Source organism: Equus asinus, chromosome 10, assembly GCF_041296235.1.
Source record: "Equus asinus isolate D_3611 breed Donkey chromosome 10, EquAss-T2T_v2, whole genome shotgun sequence".
In the NCBI taxonomy this organism is placed as follows: domain Eukaryota; kingdom Metazoa; phylum Chordata; class Mammalia; order Perissodactyla; family Equidae; genus Equus; species Equus asinus.
The window spans coordinates 53,056,501-53,081,732 of record NC_091799.1 but is presented as its reverse complement, the minus strand read 5'-3'; the positions used below and the strand labels follow the sequence as shown (position 1 = coordinate 53,081,732).

General features: G+C 53.7%; 2 protein-coding genes across 3 annotated transcripts in view; both read left to right on the top strand.

Annotated features, from left to right (window-relative positions):
* MED26 (mediator complex subunit 26) overlaps positions 1 to 6,693 on the top strand; it is a 49,537-nt gene extending 42,844 nt beyond the window's left edge. The window contains exons 2-3 of the mRNA XM_044774264.2: positions 3,378 to 3,452; positions 3,972 to 6,693. Coding sequence (XP_044630199.1) covers positions 3,378 to 3,452; positions 3,972 to 5,624 — 1,728 coding nt within the window. The 3' untranslated portion in view covers positions 5,625 to 6,693. The remainder of the gene's footprint in view (positions 1 to 3,377; positions 3,453 to 3,971) is intronic.
* Positions 6,694 to 8,885: 2,192 nt separating this feature from the next.
* On the top strand, positions 8,886 to 23,791 carry SLC35E1 (solute carrier family 35 member E1). Of its 2 annotated transcripts, XR_011506396.1 has the most exons (7): positions 8,888 to 9,373; positions 9,735 to 9,805; positions 11,903 to 12,040; positions 13,033 to 13,158; positions 19,100 to 19,345; positions 19,802 to 21,882; positions 23,134 to 23,791. XR_011506396.1 is itself a non-coding variant. In XM_014865945.3 (6 exons), the coding sequence occupies exons 1-6, from the start codon at positions 8,947 to 8,949 to the stop codon at positions 20,030 to 20,032; spliced, it is 1,239 nt and encodes a 412-aa protein (XP_014721431.3). In that variant the 5' UTR covers positions 8,886 to 8,946; the 3' UTR covers positions 20,033 to 22,879. The 2 variants fall into 2 exon arrangements, 1 of the variants encoding a protein (XP_014721431.3); XM_014865945.3 differs by lacking the exon at positions 23,134 to 23,791 and having other exon boundaries at positions 8,886 to 9,373; positions 19,802 to 22,879.
* Positions 23,792 to 25,232: the final 1,441 nt, after the last annotated feature.

Below are 25,232 nucleotides of genomic sequence, written 5' to 3'. Positions count from 1 at the left end.
CAGTGCTCAGGGGCCAGACGGCTGAGCCCCCAGGGTGGTCCCAAACTTCATGCAGCAGAAAGAGGAAAGCAGAGGACTGAGTGTTTTTCACAGGGCTGGGAGGGAGCCTGAGAGCCACGTGGAGGCCAAAGGCCTCTCGACACCTGCACCCAAGTGCGAGAGCTGCTCGGCTGTGACGCTGGGGCTGCAGGCCTTAACCCGTCCCCAGCCCTGCACAGCTTCCACGAGGGTCTCCAGCTGTGCGATATCTGCCGCACCAACGCGCTGCCAGCCCCCAGGGTTGCCCAGGTGTTCTGCCTCCGCCCTCCTGTCTGGCAGCAGGACAGTGTCTGCCCAAGGACAAGGACACACTGTGCTGCCCGGCTAGCTCTGCCGGGACTGCTGGTTCAGGAGTGTGTGGGGACCCAGGGCTCTAAATATACCAGGGTGAAGTCAGTGGGGTGGAGACAGGCCATGTGGCAAGCCCAGAAGCCCATCGGGGCCAGAATCCCAGGGTTGGGGCCGGGGAGCAGGTAGTCTCTGTCCCTGTGGGGCTGGCCTCCTCACTGCCCAGGGACTTGGCTCCCGCTGAATCCCTGCCTATGGCACAGTGGAGGTGTATAGAGGATTGACTGTCTCCTCTCAGACCCCTCCCCCGACGCAGCCTGGAGGCGGTTTCTGGGGCCATCTGGATGTGTGCAGGGACACAGCCCCAAATGAGAACATCTTGAGCTGAGGCCTTTGTTGTCCCAGTGAAGATGGGCTCCCCTGCAGAGGGGCAGCTTTGCGAGAGCTCTGTTGAGCAGAGCGAGGGCCACTGTTGCTGCTCTCTAGTCACTGCATTTTACATCCAGAGGAGACACAAAACCCGAAGTGGGGATGGGGGTGATAGTTGTCTTCACCTTGAAATGGGGCAGATAGGAAAAGCCGGGAATACATGTGGCCAGCAGAACAATGGCCCCCAAGGATATCCCCATCCTAGTCCCAGAACCTGGGCATGTGTTGCCTTACGTGGCAGAGGGGACTTTCAGATGTGACTAAGCGTGCAGACCTGATTATCCCAATTCAGTTAGGCCCAGCCTCATAGAATCTTGAGAAGCAAAGACCCTTTCCTGCCAGGTCAGAGAGGTGCGATGTGCAGACTTGGCCCCAGTGCTGACTTGGAAGATGGAGGGAGGGTCCACGAACCAGGGAATGCAGTGTCCTTCAGATGACAGTCAGTGAGAAGCCGAGGACCTCAATCCCCCAGTAGTGAGGACCTGAACTCTGCTGACACCTGAAGGGGCAGGAAACAGGGCCTCGAGAGCCCCTCAAAAGGAGGGCAGCCTGCTGACAGTTGGACCTCAGCCGGGAGAGCCGTCCCACACCTGAGCTCCGGGGCCCAGGCTGGCCATGGGTGTCACTGAAGCTGCTCAGTGTGTGAGCCTGTATGCTCATTTTGGCAGGACAGGCAACAGACCACAGTGCTGGCACAGATGTGGGACACAGGTTTCCCCGCCTTCCTCTCCCACTGTGGGCATGGGATGGGACCAGCCTTCCAGGGGACTAATTACACTCCCCCACGGCCTTTGAGCTCACAGCCCCTCTAGCTGCTTTGTGTGTTATGTTAGCCCAAAGTCGCCTCTAGTAAAGGGAGTGATTGCGGCCTTGATTGTAATGGCAAGTGGAAATGCCTGAGTGTCCCCCAACACGCACGCACACACGCGCACACACACACACACAAAGGCTGAGCAAAGGCAGGTCTGTGATGCTGGGTGTTTTCTGATGTTAAGTGAGAAAAAGCAAGGCAGAGCGCCATGTTTTGTTCTGTTGTATTCTGAATGTGTGAAGTGTATATACCCAGGCTTGGATATGCAGGACACAGTTTTGGAAAAGATACAAGGAAACTCTGGTGGCTGGGTAGGGGGGCACACCTTCCTGGCTGTATCGTGCCTGCGTAACTCGGTTCTTGTGCGTTGGAGGTGTGATGTGCTCCCTGTGTGATCTCAGAGGGCAGAGGGCTCCCCCGAGCCGGCCTGCCAGAAACCTGGAGCTGCTGGGGGTTGTTGAGCTGCAGGACTTCCTTATCTAGTCCGGCTCCAAGTCCTTCCCGGGGACGCTTTGTCAACATGTCCTCCCAGGCTGAGGCTGGCCTCTTTGTTAACTGTGTCTCATTTTAATAAGCAGAAGTTCTTAATTTGATGAAGCTCAATTTGTCAATATTTTTTCTTGGATAGTTAGAGCTTTGAGGCTCCTAAGAAATCTGTCTACCCCACGGTTGCAGAGATATTCTCCTGTTTCTTCTAGAAGCCTTAGGATTCTCGTTTTTACACTTAGTGCTGTGACTCATTTTGGATGCGTTTTGAGTCTGCTCCGATGTTCGGTGTAAATGGAATCATACAGGAGGTATTTCTCTGACTCTCCTCCCTGTTGTTGAGCTGCGTCTTGTTGATGCACTGAAGCTGCAGTTGGCTCATTTCTAGTGCTCTTGAATTTCTCAGTCTGTTCCCTCAGCTCTTGGAGGACATCAGTGTCATTATAGCATTTGGCCACATGACCCACACCTTTCTGTGCCGTCTCTATCTGTAGAACGTGCTGACAGCAGTACCTCCCCTTGGGTGATTTGACGGCTAACCAGGTGGTGCTACATGGAGATGCATGTTAGTAGAGAGGGCCTGGCTCGGAGCAGGTGTACACAATGAATGGAATTGCTTGGTCATAAGATCTGCATGTGTTCGACTTTTCCAGACAAAGTCTGTCACTCTCCAGGGATGGCTGTGCCCCAGAACCACCTGGTTTGGTCAGATACCATTTCTCCCAGTTGGGCGTGTGCACAGCGTGCCCACTCATGGGTTCAGTGTGCATTTCCTGATTACTAACAAGGTGAGGCAGACTCCTGTTTTGTGCGGGGCTTGTTCGTGGCTCCTGGCCCAGGATCTCTGTGTGTTCTGGATACAGGTCCTCAGGGCCCTGTCTTCTCCCATCTTTGACTTTGCTCCCCTGATGGTGTCGTTGGATGAACTCTCAATGTCTTGTGTAGCCAAAAGGATTGGATTATTGTGTATTGCTCTTTTATGCTTGGTGCCTTTTATTGGATAAATACTTCAGCCTCCCACCCTATCAGATGGCAGAGGACTATACATCCCCTGGACTAAGAGCAGATCTTGGTTCATCAGCGTCAAGAGTTTGGGTTGTGTGACAGCCATGTTGGCAGCTGGGTGGGCATGTACATGGACGAGCTGGTGGTAGACTGTACACCGGGTGGATGGAAGTCTGAGCCCTGGGTGCCATGCTGGCCCTGAGAGCAGGCAAGAGGCTGACTAAGGTGGGGCTGGCTCCACTGGCTCTTGCTGAGGGAGAGCCTGGCAGGCTGGGGTAGGGAGAAAGGTGGGGGCCTGATGAGTGGTCTTGTTTTGCAGATCCGGAACATGGTGGCGGTGCAGGAAGTCATCTCCAGCCTGGAGAAATACCCCATTACCAAAGAGGCACTTGAGGTGAGTGTCCCCAGCCCGCAGCACATACTCTGAGGGTGCCGTCTTCCAGGGGCACTGCAGGGACTGGCTGACTTCAGACCCAGAGCTGGGGCTGCTTCCTCCACAGGACACCCCGCACACTGGGGGAGGCTCTGCTGAGTGGCCTCTGGCTCAGACCCGCCGTCTGCTGTGGCCTTTGCCACAGTGTGCTCTCACCCAGAAAGTGTCCCTGGCGAAGCATCCTTGCCGTGACCTTAATGGTCCACAGCCGCTGGGCACCATGAGCCCGCAGGTTGGTGCTTCTGAGAATGCTGCCTGTGGCCTCAGGACCCTAACGTCTGAAGACAAGATTTGAGAAATTAGATGTCCCTAAAAAAAGGACCCAAAATTCCTGTACGTTTTGTGTTCAGGAAATCAGTGGTTTAGGGGTCAGTGGGGTCATTTCAAAGACCAGGGGCCCATCCCACCTTTTCTGGCTCAGCTTCCTTTTCACGGGGTGCTCCCTGTCCCAAGTGTGTCATTGTCTCTCTCTGGTTGTAGGAAACACGACTTGGGAAGCTCATCAACGATGTCCGCAAGAAGACGAAGAACGAGGAGCTCGCCAAGCGGGCCAAGAAGCTGCTGCGGAGCTGGCAGAAGCTCATCGAGCCCGTGCACCAGAATGAGGCAGCGCTGCGGGGGCTGGCGGGCGGCCCCGGCTCCGCCAACGGGGGTGCACACAACTGCCGGCCGGAGGCGGGGACGGCTGGCACACCCAAGACCATCCATGACCTGAAGAACCGCAATGACATCCAGAGGCTGCCTGGGCCGCGGCTGGACAGGTTGGGCAGCCGCAAGCGCCGGGGGGACCAGCGTGACCTTGGCCACCCTGGGCCGCCTCCTAAGGTCTCTAAAGTGAGCCACGACTCCCTGGTACCCAACTCATCCCCCCTCCCCACCAACGGGCTCAGCGGGAGCCCCGAGAGCTTCCCTGGGCCCCTGGACGGCAGTGGGCACATGGGCCCCGAGGGCAGCCGCCTGGAGCCTGGGGAGATGGACAAGCACAGTGGCAAGATCCCCATCAACGCCGTGAGGCCGCACACCAGCTCCCCGGGCCTGGGCAAGCCCCCCGGGCCCTGCTTGCAGACCAAGGCTGCAGTGCTGCAGCAGCTGGACAGGGTGGATGAGACTCCGGGCCCCCCCCACCCCAAGGGGCCGCCTCGCTGTTCCTTCAGCCCCCGGAACTCACGGCATGAGGGCCCCTTTGCCCAGCAGCGGAGCCCGTACACACCCAGGGGCTCCGTGCCCAGCCCCTCACCGCGGCCCCCAGTGCTCGATGCCACACAGGTGCCGTCACCACTTCCACTGGCCCAGCCATCAACGCCCCCCGTGCGGCGGCTCGAGCTGCTGCCCAGTGCGGAGAGCCCAGTGCGCTGGCTGGAGCAGCCTGACGGCCACCAGCGGCTCACAGGGCCCGGCTGTAAGGCTGGGCTGCCCCCAGCTGAGCCCCTCCTGCCCCGGGCGGGCTTCTCTCCGGACTCCTCCAAGGCGGACAGTGACGCTGCCTCCTCCGGCGGCTCGGACAGCAAAAAGAAGAAGAGGTACCGGCCTCGAGACTACACGGTTAACTTGGACGGGCAGGTAGCCGAGGTAGGTGTCAAGCCTGTCCGGTTAAAAGAGCGGAAGCTCACCTTTGACCCCATGACAAGACAGATCAAACCTCTGACCCAGAAAGAGCCAGTGCAGGCTGACAGCCCTGTGCACATGGAGCAGCCCAGGACAGAGCTGGACAAGCCCGAGGCCAAGGCCAGCCTCCAGAGTCCTTTTGAACAGACGAACTGGAAGGAGCTGTCACGCAACGAGATCATCCAGTCCTACCTGAGCCGGCAGAGCAGCCTGCTCTCGTCGTCGGGCGCGCAGACCCCGGGGGCTCACCACTTCATGTCCGAGTACCTGAAGCAGGAGGAGAGCAGCCGGCGTGGGGCCAGGAAGCCGCACGTGCTGGTGCCTCATGGCCCGCCCTCGGACCTCCCGGGGCTGACCCGTGAGGTCACGCAGGACGATCTGGACAGAATCCAGGCCCACCAGTGGCCGGGGGTGAACGGGTGTCAGGACACACAGGGTAACTGGTATGACTGGACGCAGTGCATATCGCTCGACCCGCATGGCGACGACGGGCGGTTGAACATTCTGCCTTATGTCTGCTTGGACTGACCGCCCGTCGGCCTCTAAGTGCATTCCCACCTCACAGTGGGTGGGCGGGGCCCAGGGCCCAGCCACCTCCAGGGGTTGGGAGTCTGGGACTCTGGCCCGGGGCGGGCGGGAGGAGGCGGGAGTCTCAAGGTCTCTCTGCTCTGCCCTCAAGATTCTCCTTCTTTTGTGAAATGCTGCTACCAGTTTACTAACAAAATTGCAAAGGAAGGACCGCGTGGAAGGAAGGCCGGCAAAGTGAGTTCAGAACTCTATAGCAAACCAGCTATAAAAAGCGTTAGTCCCCACCCCAGAAGAGGTGTGGACGCTTCCCAGCGCCATAAGCTGGGCCCTCAGTTGCAGGCAGGCACAGAAATCCTGTGGGAGAGGTTATCTTTAACACAGCAACCGAAGCACGCATCTCATCAATTTGCATTTTCTCTTTTTTAATTTGGCCCTGAGTGTCTGAGGCAGGTGGGCGACGCCGTGGCCTCTGTGTGTAACCCACTCGGCCAGCGTTTCCATCATGGTGCCAGAAGCTTCTCAGCTGTAGCGAGCTGCTGGTTTTGGGCGGGCCACCTGGCCGACCAGTTTGACCCACACTCCACGGGCATCCACACATTTGTATCTGGTTCCAGTTAAAACCCAGTTTTTAAAGAAATGCTGCAAAAATTTAAGTTTTTCTGGAGTTTATTTCATCCCTCTCTTCCATCTGACCACCAGCCAGATAATTTTCCTTTCTTTCTACCTGTTCATTTTCTCCTTCTTGCACATGTCTAGAAAATTTCACCTTTCTAGAATCCCTTCCCAAAAGACACAAAAGTAACCGCGGGTGCTACTGGTGTGTAAGCTGTCCTGTTGGGCGCAGAGACCTGTGTGTACGCTGGAAACACTCATAACCATTCCTTTAGATTCGTTTGCCTTATGGTTATTGTCATAAACGCGATTTGCAAAAACAAGGAGCCTTAGTGAATGTACAGTACCTAGACTTCTGTGTTCTCAGGACACAGAAGGGAGCAACTTTGCTATTTGGTCCAGTAAGTGGACACCTTGTGATATAAATGTGGAAATAAAAAAAAACCATTTGCACAAACCAGTCTGAGAATCGTTTCTCATTTGGTCCTTTACAGCCGAATCAGCCCTTTCTGAATTCTGGACCAGTCAAGCAGACCTAGACCCCAGGTCTGAGGTTGGGGCCCTTCAGCTAGACTGCAGAGAGGTGGGCAGGGCAAAGTGGCCAAGCCAGCCTGTTGGCCTTCTGCCTGGAAACTGACCTCCACCTGCCTTTCAGTCATTCAGGGCCACACTTTGCCTCTCCCCGTTCCAGGGTCACCTGCTAGCTTTGGGTGACAGAGACCGAGGGTCCACATCAAGGAATGTTATCCTGGCTCCATCCAAACCTCACCTGCCCGGGAGAGAAGCCCTCACAAGCGGACTCCGTGGCCCAGGTCTCAGTGACCTTGTTTTGCCCCAAGGTATTTGTAGTTCTTACATGGCATGGTTCAAAGCTGTGTCTGGCAGCGCACCCCTTGGCCCTGGCCCCGGGCTGCCAGCTCCCCATGCAGGCCTGGGGCTATCTTAGGATCTGGCTGGTGCTGATATTTAAAAAAAAAAAAAAAAAAACTTTTCTCACCTGACCATAAGAGATAATCTTTTAATTTTCCCTTCTCATCCTTGAAACCATAAGCTAAGACTTTAGTTTTCTAGTTTTTTCACTCCAGAATAGGTCATCTTGGACATATCTACTTCATTTCACAGATGGGAAAGCAGCCCTACGGGGCAAACCAAGGGGTCCAGAACCATCAACCCAGAACCACAGTTTGAGAGCCAGCAGGGATTTCTGACACAGCCTTGGTGCAAGACATCTGCACCCCAGAAAAGGGGCTGCAGCGGCTTTGCGGGCAGTTGGGTTGAAGGCCACACCTGCCATCTACCAGCTGTGTGGCTCTGGGCTAATCACTTCACTCCTGTGCACAAGTCTCCATTTGAGAGATGCAAGTACTTGCCCCAGAGTTGTGAAGACTGATCCAAGTTTAAAAAAAAAAATCACGTCAGAGGAACTGTGCTGCGGAGTAACTACTTTTCTAATTCCAGTGTTTTCTCATCATGTGGCCAGCCCTACTGCTGTGCTGATGTCCCGAGGAAATGACATTACTCTGTGACAAAGGGTCATAGGCACAGCTGGAAGGTATTAGGGTGCGTGCAGGTTGGCATCCTGTGAGCATCTCCTTGTCTCAGACCAGGGCTTTGGGACAGGTCGCTGCTCCCCAGCCCCTGCAGGGACCACCTGTGCTGTGTCTGAGTATCCAGTAAGCCTCGGGGTAAAGATGTTGCCTGCCTTTGAGAACACAAGGTTAAGCCAAGATTTCCCTCCAACATTTTGGGGATCGATGGGTTGTCACTTTCTAATCTGCCAAGTAATGACACTGTCAAATGGAACTTTTAACATCCCCTTCTTCCCAAAAGTTTTTAGAACATGATTTTAGAAAAAATTAAAGTCCTTCAGGTAGTATAAGATCATCTTGCCGAAAACACCGTCTCCTTTTCCTCCGCTGGGGCCCGGGGCTTGCTCTCTCCCCCGCCGGTGCTGGGGCATCAGCAGTCAGGGCCGGCACCTCCCCTCCTGCAGAGCCCTGGAGACAGGTGCCCGAGGAGGCTGCCACGGCCACGGCTCCCGACTTGGCCAAGGGACCTAAGCCGAGTCGCTTCCCTTCTCTGGCCTTCGGTCAGTCCGTCTGTGAAACGGAGATGGTAACACCTACCGCACAGCGCATGGCGCGGCGTTCCCGGAACGTGCTCCTCGGGACCGCGCAATGTGGGCTGGCCCCTCCGACGGCGTCCGGCCGCGGGAGTCCGCTCCCGGTTTGCAGGAAGAATTTAGCCCATGGAGAGCTTTCCACAATTTGGTTCCTTTTCCCGAAAGGTCTGATCTCTTACTCTCGGTGTCCGCCGCCGCCCGCCCATCAGGAATCTGGTCGGAGGGCGCCGGTGTGGCGCGGACATCCAGGTTTGACCCGCAAGCTCGATGGCCGGCTCACAGCCCCCGGCGTCGCGGGGCCCCTGCCCATTCACCTCGGGCTCCAGCTCCCGCAGCCCAACTCAGCTCTGACTCCGCGCCCGTCCTTCCGCTTCCGGGACAGGGCCCGCCCCTCCGGAAGGCCACCCGAGAGGGGCGGGGCCTGTACTCGCTACGTGGTCGGGGGCGCGTCGGCCGGCGCGCGGCGGTGACGCGAGCAGCGTCGGCCAACGGGGAGCGGCGTTGGCCGGCTCGCCCGCCCCGCCCGGCCCCGCCCCCGCCCGGCGTCGGGCCGTCGGACGGGCGGGAAGGGGCGGCCGCTTAGGCAGGATGGCGGCGGCGGTGGGCTCGGGCGCGGGCGCGGGCGCGGGCGGTCAGGGGGCGGCGGGCAGCGGCGGCGGCGGGGCGCGCGAGGGCGCGCGGGTGGCGGCGCTGTGCCTGCTCTGGTACGCGCTGAGCGCGGGCGGCAACGTGGTCAACAAGGTGATCCTGAGCGCCTTCCCGTTCCCCGTGACCGTGTCGCTGTGCCACATCCTCGCGCTGTGCGCGGGGCTCCCCCCGCTGCTGCGCGCCTGGCGCGTGCCCCCCGCGCCGCCCGTCTCGGGCCCCGGGCCCGGCCCGCATCCCTCGCCCGGCCCGCTGCTGCCGCCGCGCTTCTACCCCCGCTACGTGCTGCCGCTCGCCTTCGGCAAGTACTTCGCGTCCGTGTCAGCGCACGTCAGCATCTGGAAGGTGCCGGTGTCCTACGCACACACCGGTGGGTCCCGCGGCCGGCCAGGGGGGCGGTGGCCGGGGCGCGGCGCCCCCGGCTTCGGCGCTTGGGTGGGAGTGCCCGGGCAGGGGCGCATCCCGACGGCCTGGAATGCCGGGCTGAGAAGTCAGCTTCTGCCCAGAAGGTGCTGGGGGCCGCCCAGGCTTGTAGCAGGGGAGGGAAGGGACTGAGAAGGGAGCTGAGAGCTGGGCAGGGCTGATCACACCTGGCGGGTCGGCAGGAAGCCCCACTGAAGAGGCTTGAGGGGCTTCCAGCCCTCCCACTCCGCCGTGGAGTTGGGACAGGCTGCCAGGGCGGGCTCCGGGACGAGGGCAGCTCCCTGAGTGCCCCTTGCCTCTCTTTCCAGTCAAGGCCACCATGCCCATCTGGGTGGTCCTCCTGTCCCGGATCATCATGAAGGAGAAGCAGAGCACCAAGGTAACTCAGGAGGGCTGCGTGCAGGTGGGGGCCCCTAGGACTTCCCGACTCCTGCCCTGCTGGTGACGTGGTCCAGGCTCCTTTGACTTCCTGTCAAATAAGGAAGTCAGCCTAGAGGCCTCTGGTGGCCCTTTTGCTGCTGATGTTCTGCAATCACTTTGGGGACTGCGGTGTGTGGGGTGTGTGTCCCTGAGTTGTCTCTGCTGTTGATCTCGGGATCGCTTTCTTCCCTCTCAGCTCCAACTTCCCTCCCTTTTTTGATTCTCTCCCTGGGCTTGCTGGTAGGTGATGACTTGGTCCCATCTCTGCCTGGCAGGGACCAGGGATGAAGCACCTGCCTCCGTACAGCTACGGAAGTCGGACAGATTTGCACTTCCTGGCGAGAGACAGTGGCCGGGTTGGGGACTTCTGGGGTCAGAAATGAGAGGCTAGTCAAAGGAGTCTGATTTTGGCAAAATCCAGAAGTCTTAGAAATTCAGACAGCCAGAATTAGGATTCAGATTAGAAAATGGAAATTCTCCCCAGCCAGTTGTGATTGTCTGGGCTTGGAAGTGAGAGCAGCACGCAGAACCCAGAGCTGCATAAGGAAGATGCTTTTGGAACAATCCAGGGTCTGTTCAAGATGCCAAGCCAGAATATTTCCTGGCTTGGGGCAAGCGAAGCTGTGGCTTTAGCCAGAGACAGCCTTGCCCCACGTCCTTAAGTGGAAGTGGGAGTCCTGTTGTCCCAGCTGGAAGCCATTTCATGCTGGACAGCACATCTCTTTTCTACGTGGTCAGTTTCTGGCATTCTGTGTTTTATGTAACTCAGAGCAGCAGTGCCCTGGATCAGCTTAGAGAAATTGGGCCACCTCTGGCTGATTTTTGATTTCAGCCTTTGTCCTGGCCCCCAGGGTGATGGCAGGTATGCGTTGTCTCTCCGGGTCCGAGTTGCCCAAGAGGTGTGCCGCTGCATCACTTGATATCGCATCATGTTTATCAGGTTTCCCCGTTGTATGGGACATTGTACCCAGCTGGGGCCAGGAGCCGGAAACTTCACCCAGTGAGGAAAGACGACCATGGCCTAGGCAGGGAGACTAATGATAATGATGAATGAGTATGAACCCACCCAGTGAGGCAAATAAGGCAGGTAATCGGCATTCCTCTCGTCGGGGAACAAGTGGGACTTCAAAGGGGAGAGTTTCGTGGCCGAGGGCCACAGCCAGTAGTGGGGGAGCTGGAATTCAGCTCTGCCCTGGTTGGTGGGGGGGACACCGAGGGCCTCACCACCTTGTCCTAAAACCTCGCAGTACTTTAAGAGTGTCCTTTGTAGGAGAGGGATGAGCCAGGAATCAGAAGAGCTAGATGTGGGCAATGGATTCCAGCTCTCTGGAAGCTGGGAGGCATTTAGGCACCAGAGCCCAGGACCATTTCAGGCACCAGGCTCTGGAGAGCTTGGACCTTCTGGAAGGCCTCCTGTCGCGGCACTCACTACTTGCTCATTGAGCCAGCAGTTCCTGGGTGCCTGCTCTGTGCTGGGCACCAAGACAGAGTGAACAAGGATCTGCCTTAAAGGCAGCGCAAGGGGTAAGGGATGGAGAGTGGGAACACGCAGCAGAGGACCTGACAGGGTCTGGGGGCAGGTGGGTCGGGAAAGTTCTCCTGGTGTGTGAACTGAGACCTGAGGGGGAAGTTCTCCTGGTGAAGGTGTGGGGGGTGTGTCCCGGCCAGGGGTAAATGCATGTTGGAAGAGCCCCAGATAAGAGGGACCCAGCTGGCCTCTCGGAGGAGCAGGCACTCCGACTCTGGGGTGTTGGTGGCAGTAGCTGGGTAGATCCGTTAGGACCAGCCCCGGTGTGTGGCCCTAGCAGGGGCTCTTAATGGGGGTGATCGTGTAGGGGATGGGTGGCCACAAGGACACACCCTGCCCCCAGGGGCTCTGATAACCACGTGCCATTCCTCCGTGCTGTCACAGCTAAGACCGTTGTCCAAAGGGGTAAAGGGGTAGGTGGCGTCCCTCTGGTGAGGGAGGAGAGAGCAGCTGGGGCTCTCCGCCGGCCGTCTGTGCTGGGCAGCCCAGCTCACTCCAGCCCGTCAGCTCCCTGCCCTCCTCCCACAGGTGTACTTGTCACTCATCCCCATCATCAGCGGCGTCCTGCTGGCCACAGTCACTGAGCTGTCGTTCGACATGTGGGGGCTCATCAGCGCCCTCGCTGCCACCCTGTGCTTCTCGCTGCAGAATATTTTCTCCAAAAAGGTATCTGGGCACCATGCTGGATGCATGCCGTGTTTCAGGGGGGCACGGGGGCACCTGGAAGAGTAGCCAGGTAGGGATTTCTATGGTGTTGGAGTGAAAAAAATCTGTAGCCCTTCTGCTGGTTTTCTGTTTGTTGTTTTATTTTTTAAATAGTTTGTTTCCTGCTATAAAATTAGCATATGGTCAATGTGAAAAAATCAAAAGCCCAAAGGAAAAAAATCTGAAAACTTCCTGAGCACCCTCTGTGTGCCAGGCACTGTAGTGGGTGCTGGCGATGAAGAATCAAGACACCTGTGCCCGCCCAGGGGTTTCCATGCTGTTGAGTAAAGTCACAGTACTGTCCCCAAAGGGGAACTCCCATCAGTGCTCAGGGGTTTTCTGCAGTTTTCGGAGTTGTAATATTGTAGATACGTTTTAAATTTTTGCTCTGTTTATTTACTATTGTAACATTGCCTTCTCCCCGTCGTTAAACGTTATTGCCCATAACTCCGGTAGTGAGCACGGTAGTGAGCACGCTTTCCAGGCACCAGTCCCTGCTCTCAGCTCCCCTGCTGCACATGCAGGCTCTTCCCACTATGCATGATAAGTAAGGCGGGTGTGGACAGCCGTGCTCACCTTCCCCCTTCTCTTGGGTGACTTCATCACAACAGGCTCACGGTTCTCGGGTCAGGGGGTGTGGGATGGTTACGGCTCGTGATGGGCCTCCCCTGGTTGTATTCGGAATGGCTACACGCCAGTTTAGACAGAGACCGGCGGGACGGCTGAGGCCTCTCTCACCGCAGCTTCCCCAGCACTGAGTGTTGCTGTTTTTTTCATGCCTGAAAATGTGCTTGTTTCAGGCGCGGGCTGCCTGTCTCAGCATAGGTGCGCTGCAGGTCTGCAAGGTCGGGTGTCAGAGTTCATGTGCAGTCAGAGTTTGCGGCCTGGCTCCCTGTAGCCCTTCTTGCCACTTACACTCTCGATCAGCCTTTACAGAGGTTTTCTCTCTTCAGGTATTGAGAGACTCTCGGATCCACCATCTCCGGCTCCTGAACATCTTGGGCTGCCACGCCGTCTTCTTTATGATCCCCACGTGGGTCCTGGTGGACCTCTCGGCTTTCCTGGTCAGCAGCGACCTGGTGAGTTGGCCATCGCCGAGAACACACCCTTTTCCTGGCTGCTTCCAAAACTGGTACTTTGTCGGGGAGTTCCACATTTGTTGACCTGGGGGCAGTTGGGGCCTCTGACAGCCAGCCCTTTGAACACTCAGCTCTTTGTCACGACTCATGTTGTGTGCACTCGAGGTAGTCGGCTTCCTCTGCATGTCCTCTTCTAGCGTGCTAGATCCCAGCTGCCGAGAGCTGCTGCATTTGCACCAGTGGCATCAAAGAAGGAAAAAAGGCCAGCATGGGGGACTTTCCTGTCCTGAAACCTGGCTCAGGCCTCACTTTGACTTTTTCAAACTGTGCTTGCACTGCTTTATCCCTTCCTTGGTGTCATCTCTGTCCACATTTCCATTTACTCCAGACGTATCTAGAGCTGAGCACAAGAAAGAGCATCTGCCCACCACCTGCAGGGTCAGCTGCCAGAGACTGTGCTAGAAACCAGCGCAGGTGACAGCACTAAGAAGGAAGCAGGCCTGGCTGCTCTAGGCCTGAGTTAGAGAGGAGTAAACGTTTATTAGGCTTCCTGGGTCTGACTGGATTCTTCACACTGGTCTCTAGTCCTGGGCACACCTGTGCATGCAGTGGAGCCTAGCCCTGTTTTCCAGCTGAGGAAACTGTGGCCCTTGTGTCCTAACTTCCCTTCCACACTGATCAGCTGTCATTTTTCTGTGAAGAACTTTCCATTGTCAGCCAGGGCTAGTTTGTTACCTTGAAGTACAGTGAATGAAAAGCAGTTTAATGCCTCTTTTCCTTTTCATTACCAATTTTAAAAGTAAAGAGTGAAATCTTCCTTCAAACGTTAACCAGCGAGTGGAGGTCTTTTCAGGGTTTTGGGTGAAGGCGTGTTCTTTTATTTTCTAAGCATCATCATGAATTCTGGTGTTTGTCAGTTGCTCGCATCCTTCTTTTCACAGTCAGATCACCCTACCTCGGCTGATAGAGGCTTCCAGCTGCTTCCTGCCCTCCCGACAGCACACACCGGCCCTCCGTAGCTTCTGCTCCAGCAGGGTGTCCTCTCTCAGCCGTGCACCTCCGTCCCACACCAGCCATCAGCCCCTCCTCCGGGAGCCCAGGCTGCTTTCAGTGGAGAGTGGTGTTCAGAGGCACAATCTGAGCACCATGTGTGCTCACTGCTGTGGGGCTGTCACTGCTTTCAAGCCTTTGCCGTGAAAAACTAGGAAAGATGTATCTGGGGGCAGACTGGAGAATTCATACTGTTTTGTTCCAATTTCAATTTAAGGTTACAGGAATTAGTACTGCTTAGATTTTTTATTTCTATCTTTTCTGGTACACTTGGTGCCTCACGACATGTTTTCTTCGCTCATCTCTCCTAGTTAATCCGTATACATGATTCACTGCACACACGTAACCGCTACAGGGCGCGCACTGAGAGGTGGTTAAGATTTCCTCACGGTTCTGTCTGTGCTTAGGCGACGTTCTATTAAAGATGTATAATTGGAATACGGTGTTCTAAGGGCACTTGAAATCACTGTTTTTACAACGTGCCTGTGTCACCAACTTGTTGTGCAATTGGGTTCCTTCTGTTGGTTTTCAATTTTTAGGCAAAAAATTTTTTTTCCCCACTGAATATGTCAAACCTTTCTATTTCCAAAGCCAAATGACAGGACAAGGTTTATTCAGAGAAGTGTCATTTCAATAGCTGTCGCCTGCACTCTCCCCCCACCCTCCCGAGAAGCTGCCATTTTCATGCTCTTGGTCTCCCCTCAGCGTTTCTTTTGAATATTATTGGCTGCGTAATATTGTCAGTAGGTTTGGCGTCAGTTCTCTGGTAACGTTCTGTTACAACTCAGTAGCGTCTACATGTATACCCAACACACAAGCATGTAGAGTCACGCGCCACATAACACTGCGGTCAGCGATGGAGCACAGGGACAAGGGTGGACCCATAAGATCAGTACCATATAGCCTAGGTGTGTAGTAAGCTAGACCACCCAGGTTTGTGTAAGTATTGTAGGGGAGGAAGAAATTTTCCTCTACTCTCTAGGTTCTTCTGGCTGGTTTAAAAATTAAGTTGACCTTAAGACAGAGTGATTTTTTTTTCGTTTATTTTATTGAGGTCATAATGGTTTATAGCATTGTGTAATTTCAGGTGTACATTACTATCAATTTCTCTATAAACTGCATCATGCTCACCACCAATACTCTAGTTTTTTTTTTTTGGAGGAAGATTAGCCCTGAGCTAACTACTAGCAGTCCTCCTCTTTTTGCTGAGGAAGACTGGCCCTGAGTTAACATCTGTGCCCATCTTCCTCTACTTTATATGTGGGACGCCTACCACAGCACGGCTTTTGCCAAGCAGTGCCATGTCTGCACCTGGTATTTGAATCGGTGAACCCTGGGCCACCGAGAAGCAGAATGTGCGAACTTAACCACTGCAGCACTAGGCCAGCCCCAATAGCCTAATTTTTATACGTCACCATACTTATGTGCCCCTTTACCCCCTTTGCCCAGCCCCCAACCCCCTTCCCCTCTAGTAACTACTAATCTGTTCTCTTTATCCACCTGTTTGTTTCTCTTCCAGATATGAGTGAAATCATATGGTGTTTGTCTTTCTCTGTCTGGCTTATTTTGCTTAAGATAATACCCTCAGCGTCCATCCATGTTGTCGCAAATGGTACCATTTTGTCTTTTTTATGACTGGGTAGTATTCCACTGTGTGTGTGTGTGTGTGTGTGTGTGTGTGTGTGTGTGTGTGTGTACCACATCTTTATCCAATCATCAGTTGATGGCCACTTGGGTTGCTTCCACGTCTGGGCTATTGTGAATAAAACAGGGGTGCATAAGTCTCTTTGAATTGTTGATTTCAAGTTGTTTGGGCAGATACCCAGTAGTGGGAGATCAGGATCATAAGGTATTTCTATTTTTAGTTTTTTGAGAAATTTCCATACTGTTTTCCATAGTGGCTGCACCAGTTTGCATTCCCACCGACAGTAAATCAGGGCTCCCTTTTCTCCACATCCTCTCCAACATTTGTTATTTTTTGTCTTGTTAATTATAGCCATTCTGACAGCTATAAGGTAGAAACAGATTAAGAGGAGAAAAACAAACAAAAGTTTAATACATATATACACGGGAGAAAGCCAGGAAAAGGGAGTAACTCCCCACAATGGCAGAAGCCTCCACTTTCAATACCATCCTCAGCTACACACGAGAGAAGATCTTGAGGGCGGCAAGTCGGAAGGAAGGCAATTCACAGGAAGGTGAAAAGGAGCAAACGTTTGGCAAACAGGTGTCTGGCCACAGAAACAGAAGAACACAGAGAGGAGCCCAACAACCAGGCTTTTCCAGGTGCCTCTGTCCACCACCTGCTTCATGTGGTAGTAAGGTGACAGCTCGCTTACCAAGACAGGTTTTTTTTTCTGAATTCTTTTAGGCCATTAAGGGGGAGGTAACAAGAAAAACTGTGAGTCTTGTTTCTTAAAAACACTCAACCTAGGGGGCCAGCTGGGTGGCATAGTGTTAAGTTCATGTGCTCCACTTCGGTGGCCCAGGGTTCGCGGGTTCAGATCCCAGGCACAGACCTACACACCACTCATCAGGCCATGCTGTGGTGGCGTCTCACGACAAAATAGAGGAAGACTGGCACAGATGTGAGCTCAGCAACAATCTTCCTCAAGCAAAAAGAGGAAGATTGGCAACAGATGTTAGCTCAGGGCCAGTCTTCCTCACACACACACAAAATACCAGCTATTGTCCCTTACAACTTGGATGGATGTTAAAGGCATTATACTAGTGAAAGAAGCCAGTCTGAGAAGGTTCCATGCTGTATCATTCCACTGATACGACAGTCTCTAAAAGGCGAACCTATCGCAATGGTGAGCACAGTGGCAGTTGCTTGGGTTGGCAGACAGGGCTCATACAAAGTAGACCCTTGGAGGAATGTTTTGGGTGATAGAGCTGTTCTGAATCTTGACCGTGGTGTTGGCTACATGAATCAATGCGTGTTGAAACACATGGACTGTGCACCGCAAGGAACACTCGACTTTATTGTATGTCAGTTTTTCTAAAAAGCCAGATTGGCTGCGTTCCTCTCCTGGAAGATAGATATCTATGCAAGCTGACTGCCTTGTAAAAACAGCGCAGAAGTCCATGTCGGTCACCTCAGGGAAGGAGTCCTGGGAGAAGAGGCCAGCTGCCCGTGAGGGCATGCTGGGGGGCTCATGTGCGTCATAAGGGGCACTTACCCCAATGAGGAGCAAAGGTCTGGGTGACTTTGAGCAGGTTATCTCAGCACATCTTCCTCATGTTTAGGAGGACCCCATGGTCCTTCCCTCTCAGGGTGGTATATGTAGAATCAGGCAGCCATCCTAAGATTGCTCCAGCTCCTGTCCTGGCAGGGTCACTAAACACTGCCATCTCAGGGGAGCCAGCTGTGCCTCCTGTGGCCAAGCCTCGTGCGACCCGGGAATTGGCCTGCCCAGAGCAGGTGCCACTGAGCAGCTGTGCCTTTGCTGCCTCGACCAAGCCACGCTGGGTCCTGAGACATCTCTGCCCTTGGAGCACAAGGACATGGTGCTGTCCCCGCACCCTTGTCTGGGTCACAGACACTGGACAGACAGACAGCCTGGGGCTGTCCACAGCAGATGTGTCATCTCCAGAGGTCCTTCCATTGGCCTGGCAGCCCTGCCTGTAGCAGCCTCTTGGTTCCCTGGCCTAGAGGGCTGGTACTGAGGTGGGATTGCAGAGGGCAGGCAGGCCTGGGAACCGGGCCACGTGCCTTCTGGTGTCCAGTCCTGAATAGATAGAAGTCCATAAGTATTCAGCACTGCATGGTTCTCCCCCATCTGCCTGTCCTGGGAGCAGACATCTGTGGTCCAGATGTCTGCTCGTTGTGGTTTCTTGACCTCTAGGCCCCCTGAATCAGAGTGGCCTCATTCTGGTGAGGGTCAGATGGTAACTGAAGTTCTGACAGTAGCATTGCCTTCTGCTTGTGCTTGTTTGGCTTGGGATTGTTTTAAAGCATCTTCGGAGCCATGACTGAATGTGATCCTCATAGCAGCAGCGTTGTGCGGGCTGACAGGGATCATTCTGCCCCATTGCATGGGTGAAGAAACCACGACCAGAGAGGTCAAGCAACTTCCTTAGGGGCTCCCAGCGACAGGGAAGACCCAGGGTCTTTGGCTCCTAGCCTGGGGAGTTCTTCATACACAAAAGGGCTGCCCTCTCGGGACCTCCCCATCCTATGGAGTGCATCATGTCTGCTACAGTCTGAGTTTTTGTGTGTGTCCCCCGCCCAAATTCATATGTTGAAACCTAACCCCCAATGTGATGGTATAGAAGGTGGGGCCTTTGGGAGTTGCTTAGGTCATGAGGGTGGAGCTATCAGGAATGGGATTAGTGCTGTTATAAAAAGGACCCCAGAGAGCTCCCTCGCCACTCCCACCACGTGAGGACACAGTGAGAAGATGCTGTCCCTGAGCCAGGAAGAGAGCTCTCACCAGACGTGGAATCTGCTGGCGCCTTGATCTTGGGCTTCCAGCCTCCAGAACTGAGACAAATAAATGTCTGTTGTTTGTAAGCCCCCCAGTCTGTGGTATTTGGTTAAAGCAGCCTGAACAGATTCAGATGAGGTCCAGTAAGCAGACTTTGCTCTGCTGACCCCAGAGCCCTGGCTGCTCCCTGTCCAGAGATGCGGGAAGGCTTTGGGTCACATCATCCTCTGCGCCTTCTGCTTCCTCAGCAGGAATGGGGGTGATTATTATTGCGGTTGTGCCATGCAGAGTGTCATGAGGGTCAGAGGTTGTGGTATAAAGCACCGGGTATCACACAACGACCCACCTGGGTCTGCTCCCCACCGATGGTGTGACCCCAATATGCCATTCTGTGCCCCTCCCCCACCTCTGCCAGCGCAGCCATGTGACCACAGTGCTCTTCTTGCTCCCCGTCTCTGCAGACTTATGTGTCCCAGTGGCCCTGGACACTCTTGCTCCTGGCTGTCAGTGGCTTCTGTAACTTTGCCCAGAACGTCATCGCCTTCAGCATCCTCAACCTCATTAGCCCTCTGAGCTACTCAGTCGCCAACGCCACCAAGAGAATCATGGTCATCACAGTGTCCCTGATCATGCTGCGAAACCCAGTCACTAGCACCAACGTCCTGGGCATGATGACAGCCATCCTGGGGGTCTTTCTCTACAATAAGGTGAGCCTGGGATAAGGGAGGTTGGCCAGTCGATGCCCAGGGAGGCACCAGCGGTTGATGGAGGGGGAAAGGGGTTTCGCCAGTTGCTAAGGGGCCAGGGTTCCAGCCACCAGCTTCGCCACTGATTGGTGTGTGGTCTTGGCACACCCTACCTGGCCGGCCTTCCTTTACCTGCACAGGTGACCCCAGGCCCTGGCTCTCGGGTCTCCTAAGGCTTTGTGAGGGATTTCGGGATTTCACTCCCTCGTTGCGAGGACTCTGTTTAGTCTGGTGTAAAGACCCGTGATGGCTAACAGGGTCTGTTCACTGTTCTTTGTCCCTGCCTGACTCTGCTGGGGTCCACACCTACGTCAGCCTTGAAGAGCTGCTTGGCTGTGAGTCGCAAGCTCCCCTGTCCAGTGGGTGTGTCCTGGGGAAGGAGCAGCCGGGTGTCTCATTTCTCTCTTGACCTTGCAGACCAAGTACGACGCCAATCAGCAGGCCCGGAAGCACCTCCTCCCCATCACGACGGGGGACCTGAGCAGTAAGGAGCATCATCGGAGCCCCCTGGAGAAACCCCACAATGGCATCCTCTTCCCCCAGCACGAGGACTATCAGTACGGCCGAAACAACATCCTAACAGATCACTTCCAGTACAGTCGGCAGAGCTACCCCAACTCATACAGTTTGAACCGTTATGACGTGTAGAGTCTAGAGGGCAGGCCGGACCGTGCTGCAACTCCTTTCCCCACCCACAGCAGTTCCAGAAACTTCTGACAACCAGTGAATGTACAACAGCTCAGCCAAGGGGCATAACCATCTGAAGACCCTGGGGGACAGCAGGATGCCGTCCCTGTGGCAACGCTCACCGCCCCCTCGAGCCCATGTCTCATGCCCCCTCTCCCGGAGCCTGATATTTGAAGGCTGTGTCTCTGGAGATCTTGGCCGAGTCTTACCTTTCTGTGTGGACTCACTCCCCAGTCATGTTTTTCAGAGTTCTTGTCTGCTTTCTAGCTCACATTCAGGACCCTCTCTGGAAAAGCGGGATTGCTGTGGATCCAGACCTCGACACAGGCTAGAGGTGGTTTCCTGGGGGCCAAGGAAAGGACCGCAGGGTGATGCACGAGAGTGAGAAACTAGCCGCCATAACTCCAGTGCTCAGACAGGCGTGAGCAGAGCGGGAGTTCCTCAGAAGCCCTCCAGCAGCAGAGATGGACCCAGCCTCCGGCTCAGCCCCGTGGCCGCTCGCATTACCGGCAGCCATTCAAAAGGGCAAAGCTACTGCAATTAGCATTGACTCCTTGAAGCCTAGTTCTGTGACCTGCGTGTCAGAGGGGGCGTAGGCCCAGGGCGAGGGCAGGTGCTCTCTCCTCTGCCCTGTTCTCCCCTCGCCAGAGCAGGGCCTCTCTCCTCGGGCAGTGAGGAGGGGCACTGGGAGGTCATGGTGAGTGCTTTGAGCTCTAGCCCTGTCACACTCGTTTGTCTTTTCTGGTGAGTCTTCACCACTTCTGTGCTGACTTAGGAGGTCTGGTGGGGAGAAGTGGATTTTATGAGGATCTTGCATTTTTCTAGGGAATATTTTGTACTAGTGTGTGTGTGTTTATGCCTTGGTCTCCAGTAGGGGACACATGAGGACTGGCTTATGGATTGAAAAGTCTTGTTTCTAAATGTTTAAAAAGAGGAAAACTTCCTCCTGGTGCTGCCTGGCTGACACATCTCAGCATTTAGCAAGAGGCCATGAAGAGTTCTGAAGCACCTCGCTCATGAGCCCACGGCTGAAGGTGGGATGACTCCAGAAGGCCACCTCAGCAGGCTGTGTAACAGACGAGGCTGCAGCACTCTCGTTCTCTGCCGCGTTCTCACGGTGTTTACATCAGGCTCTGAATCCTGTCCTGTGAAGGAGAAGGGTGGGCACCGAGCGATGCTTGCTGTGCCAAGTCGGATGCTTTGGTCAAGAGTAAGTCTGGGTTTTGGCAGAATCACGTCATCAGGAAGACGATGTGACCCTAGCAGGTGACCCCTCTGCACCCGGGTCCCAGGCGGGGTCTTCGTCTTTCCTGCATCATGAAAAGACTGTGCCCTCGTGGAGGGGACCACTGGCTCCGCTGGTGGGCTGTTCTGCGGTGGCTGCCTGCCTTCAGCAACATCCCCAGCTTCTTGGACAGGCACTTAGAGTGACCGGCAGATGGGACGGCAGGTCACCCTTCACATCCCTGGGGGCGAAACCTTTCCGCATTCAGAGGAAGCACTGTAGCTTCTGCTTGACCCCCGGTTTCACAATTGGAATTTTGTATTTAAGAGGTTACATTTTGTCAGCTTCTGAATGAGCTGCTCCTGGAGAGCTCGCAGGGTCTCCTGCTGGCCTGTGACTTTACGCACCATCAGCCTCAGGAGTCCCTGCCTGTCATCTGCTTGCTTTGTAATTACTTTGGCCCCAGGTTTTAAGACAGTTGCTGTGTAAAACCAGAAGAGGCAATCCTGAAGGGTGGCATTTGGGAAAAGAACTTTCCGAGTGCCTTCACGAGAGGCAGTGGCCTGCAGCTGAATTTTTCTCACTGGTGAGTAACAACGAATGGGGAAAATTTTGCACAGCAAAGATATTACAGTGGTTGTCTTTATGATGATAGTAACTGATTCCTTGAACAGATAATTGAACTCTAAAATGAATTATGCCTCTATTCAGGTTTAATGAAATTTCTGATGATGCTGAAATTTGTATATTAGTTTTCCTTTTCCAATGCAAGATCTGCTGGTAAGGGGAAATGACTGGTTTTATTATGGTTTATAAATTAATAAATAGGATATTTAATTCTGTACATAAATTTACAGCAAGTACATACACTGGAATGAATGAGACAATCATAGTAGACCAAATCATCAGACCAGAAGACAAAGATATACTTTTGAGACTTGAAGGTTCAGAGCTCACATGGACCTCTTGGAGGCCAGTTTTCCAGCCACTTCCTGCCCTGCCCCGCCACCCCGCCCGCCCCTGTTCACATCTGTAGCTCTGCTCCCCCACCCTCCTCACTGCTGGGCTTCGTGGTAGCGAATTTCGCATACCCGGCCATGGTAGGGTCTGGCCTGCGACTGCGACTCCAGCCCCACTCCTTCATTTTACAGAAGGGGAACCCGAGGCTCAGAGGGCATTTCTGAATAGTGTTTGTTCACTATTTTGAGTCTCGGTGTGGAATTTTGAAGCACCTTATTTTAAGTCAGTCATTCTAGGGAAAATCAAACCCCCGTGAACAAAGGAGAGAAGCCAAATCTGTTAAAGTGAAGCAGCACTTGGAATTTCTGAGCTTTGCTGCCTATCTGGCACACATCATGCAGCAGGCCCCCACATCGCTGGGACGCAACCAGACCCAGACACATTAAGGTCTGACAGCCTTAAGGGCATAGAATGTTAAATTCTTAAAGGATCTGAAAGTTGCGAATTCTTTTTTTCACTTGTCACCTCTTTTCCAGACTCAAATGCTATAGACTGTTCTGTGGGAATGATACTGTGTGTATATTCATTGATGGTATTTACCAAAAATAAACCATGGTCTCCAGGGAATCGAGATTGCTCCCAGTTTGTCAGTGAGGGCCTCTTTCTGAGTGACCCTGTCTTTAGTGTGCCCCGCAACAAAACATACAAGAGGTAGAAAGAGCAAACCAGCTTGGTTCTCATATCCAGCTGTATTGCAACCTTTTTTTTTTTTTTTCCCTGAGCCAAAATTTAGGACATGTGATATGTGAATTTATGAGACTATAGAACAAAACTAGAACCACAGCTTAACAGCTAATGACATGCCTTTATTGAACAGAATTAACAGGAAACCTCCAAGAACGTGTGGCAGCTCTGCTTCTGAGGCGTCTTGAGGACCCACGGCTAACACTGAGCACCTCCACGTGCGGCACGGTGGTGGGCTTCCACAGGCAGTCCTTAGCATCTCTCTGTGTTGTCTTATTAGCCGGACTTCACAGACGAAAACGAGGCCCAAAGGGGGGAAGTCACATGTCCGGGGTCACGCAGCTACTTCAGTCTGCCTCCAGAGCCCGTTCCCCCACATTAGTCAGAAACCATTCCCCACAGAGACTCTCCTTCGGTCGCAGTGGAAGGGTGTGAGTTTCTGCTACACACATTGCCTGCATCCTTTTAATTCATAATCCTTTTGTTCAGTGGCTTAGCGAGCACTTAGTCTGTGCCAAGTACAGGAAACAGATCGGTAAGCCTCCTCCCCTCAGAGCACTTGAGCGTAAGGAACAGATGTGTAACGAAGTGGCGCACAGGCCCCACATCACAGAGACGTGAAAGAATGCTAAGGAAAGTACGGGGGAATTATTTGAGGGGCATATGGGAATGTTTTGACTTGCATTTTTCACAGGATATTTTATTTGCACATTTTGTATTATATATGCCTCGTTTAGCACCAGAATCTAAGAGAGAGAATATTAGCCCCATTTTACAGAGGAAAATAGAAACAGAAAAGGCAAGCTTGGCCTAGTGGAGCAGACCTGGGACCCAGGAGTGTGGCTCCAAGGCCAGGACCATCGGCCCTGCAGAGCAGCCACCATCAAGTGAGCTGTCTTGCTTTCCGTCACGTCCTCCTGAGAGGGGTTGGTGCGAACAGCGGTGCAGCCTTTTGTGTCACTCAAGAGGCTCTGCCATGGGATAGGGTCGCCGCCCTAGCGTCAGGGCCTGTTCGCAGGGCCAGGTCTAGGGATGGCCCCATTGTTCAGACACCAGAGTCTGAACTACTGAGGAGTATCCTCTCCCAGAGACTGGAATATTGCTGTCTGTCTCCCCAGGGCAACTCCTTTGTGACCAGATGTTTGCTTGGTGACACGTGATCAGGCCCAAGGAATGCTCCTTGTTCCACGACAGGACAGGACTTTCTCTGTTCCCACATCCTTCTTCTTGCCATGGCTTCAGCAAGTTGACCACAGTCAACGATTGTGGGAGATGAGGTAACAGACCAAGTTTTGGCTTTATTGAGACTATTGGTCTGATGGGCCTAGATTTCCTCAGTCACCCACTGCTTTTTAAATAAAAAATATAATAAGACAATAAAAGTTGTGAAGTTTGAAAAAAATTGTTAAAGCTAAAAAATCACCTATACTATGCAGATGTTAAAAAGAATGAGATAGATCTATACAGAGAGGGAACAATTTCCAAAACATATCGAGATATATAAATGTGCTTGTGAATACCCAGTTTCTCTCTGAAGATACACACAAGAAACTGGACACAGCAGTTCCCTCTGGGGAGCATACATACATATTTTTTTCCATATTGTGCATATTATTACTTTGTATATATGCTTTAAAAAAAAATATTCCTGAAACATTTCCCCCCTTATTAGATAGCCTCCCTTGATTTTGTGTGTTCGCGTCCGTTGTGTTCTAGTATTGTTATGGGGATGTGCTATAATTAACCAACCCCTATTGCTTCGCGTTTAAACTTCATTTTATGGGATAAGTTTGCAGTGCACAATGTAGCACATACTTCTGATGTGGGCTAGAGGCCTCACAGCACGTTGGCAGATCAAAGCGGGTATGCATATGCTCTTAAACTTCTTTCCATTTTGCTTCTTAGGCGGGTCCCTTCAGCAAGGTCATCTTGCCCAGGGGTGTGCATTTTACTTGTTTCCCATAGTCTTTTTTTTTTTTTTTTAATTTTTGCTTTTTCTCCCCAAAGCCCCCTGGTACATAGTTCTACATTTTTAGTTGTGTGTCCTTCTAGTTGTGGCATGTGGGACGCCGCCTCAGCATGGCTTGAGGAGTGGTACCATGTCCACGCTCAGGATCTGAACCAGCGAAACCCTGGGCTGCTGAAGCAGAGCGCACGAACTTAACCACTCGGCCACAGGGCCGGCCCTTCCCTTAGAGTCCAGGTTGTTTCCAGGTTCTTGGAGACCATCTC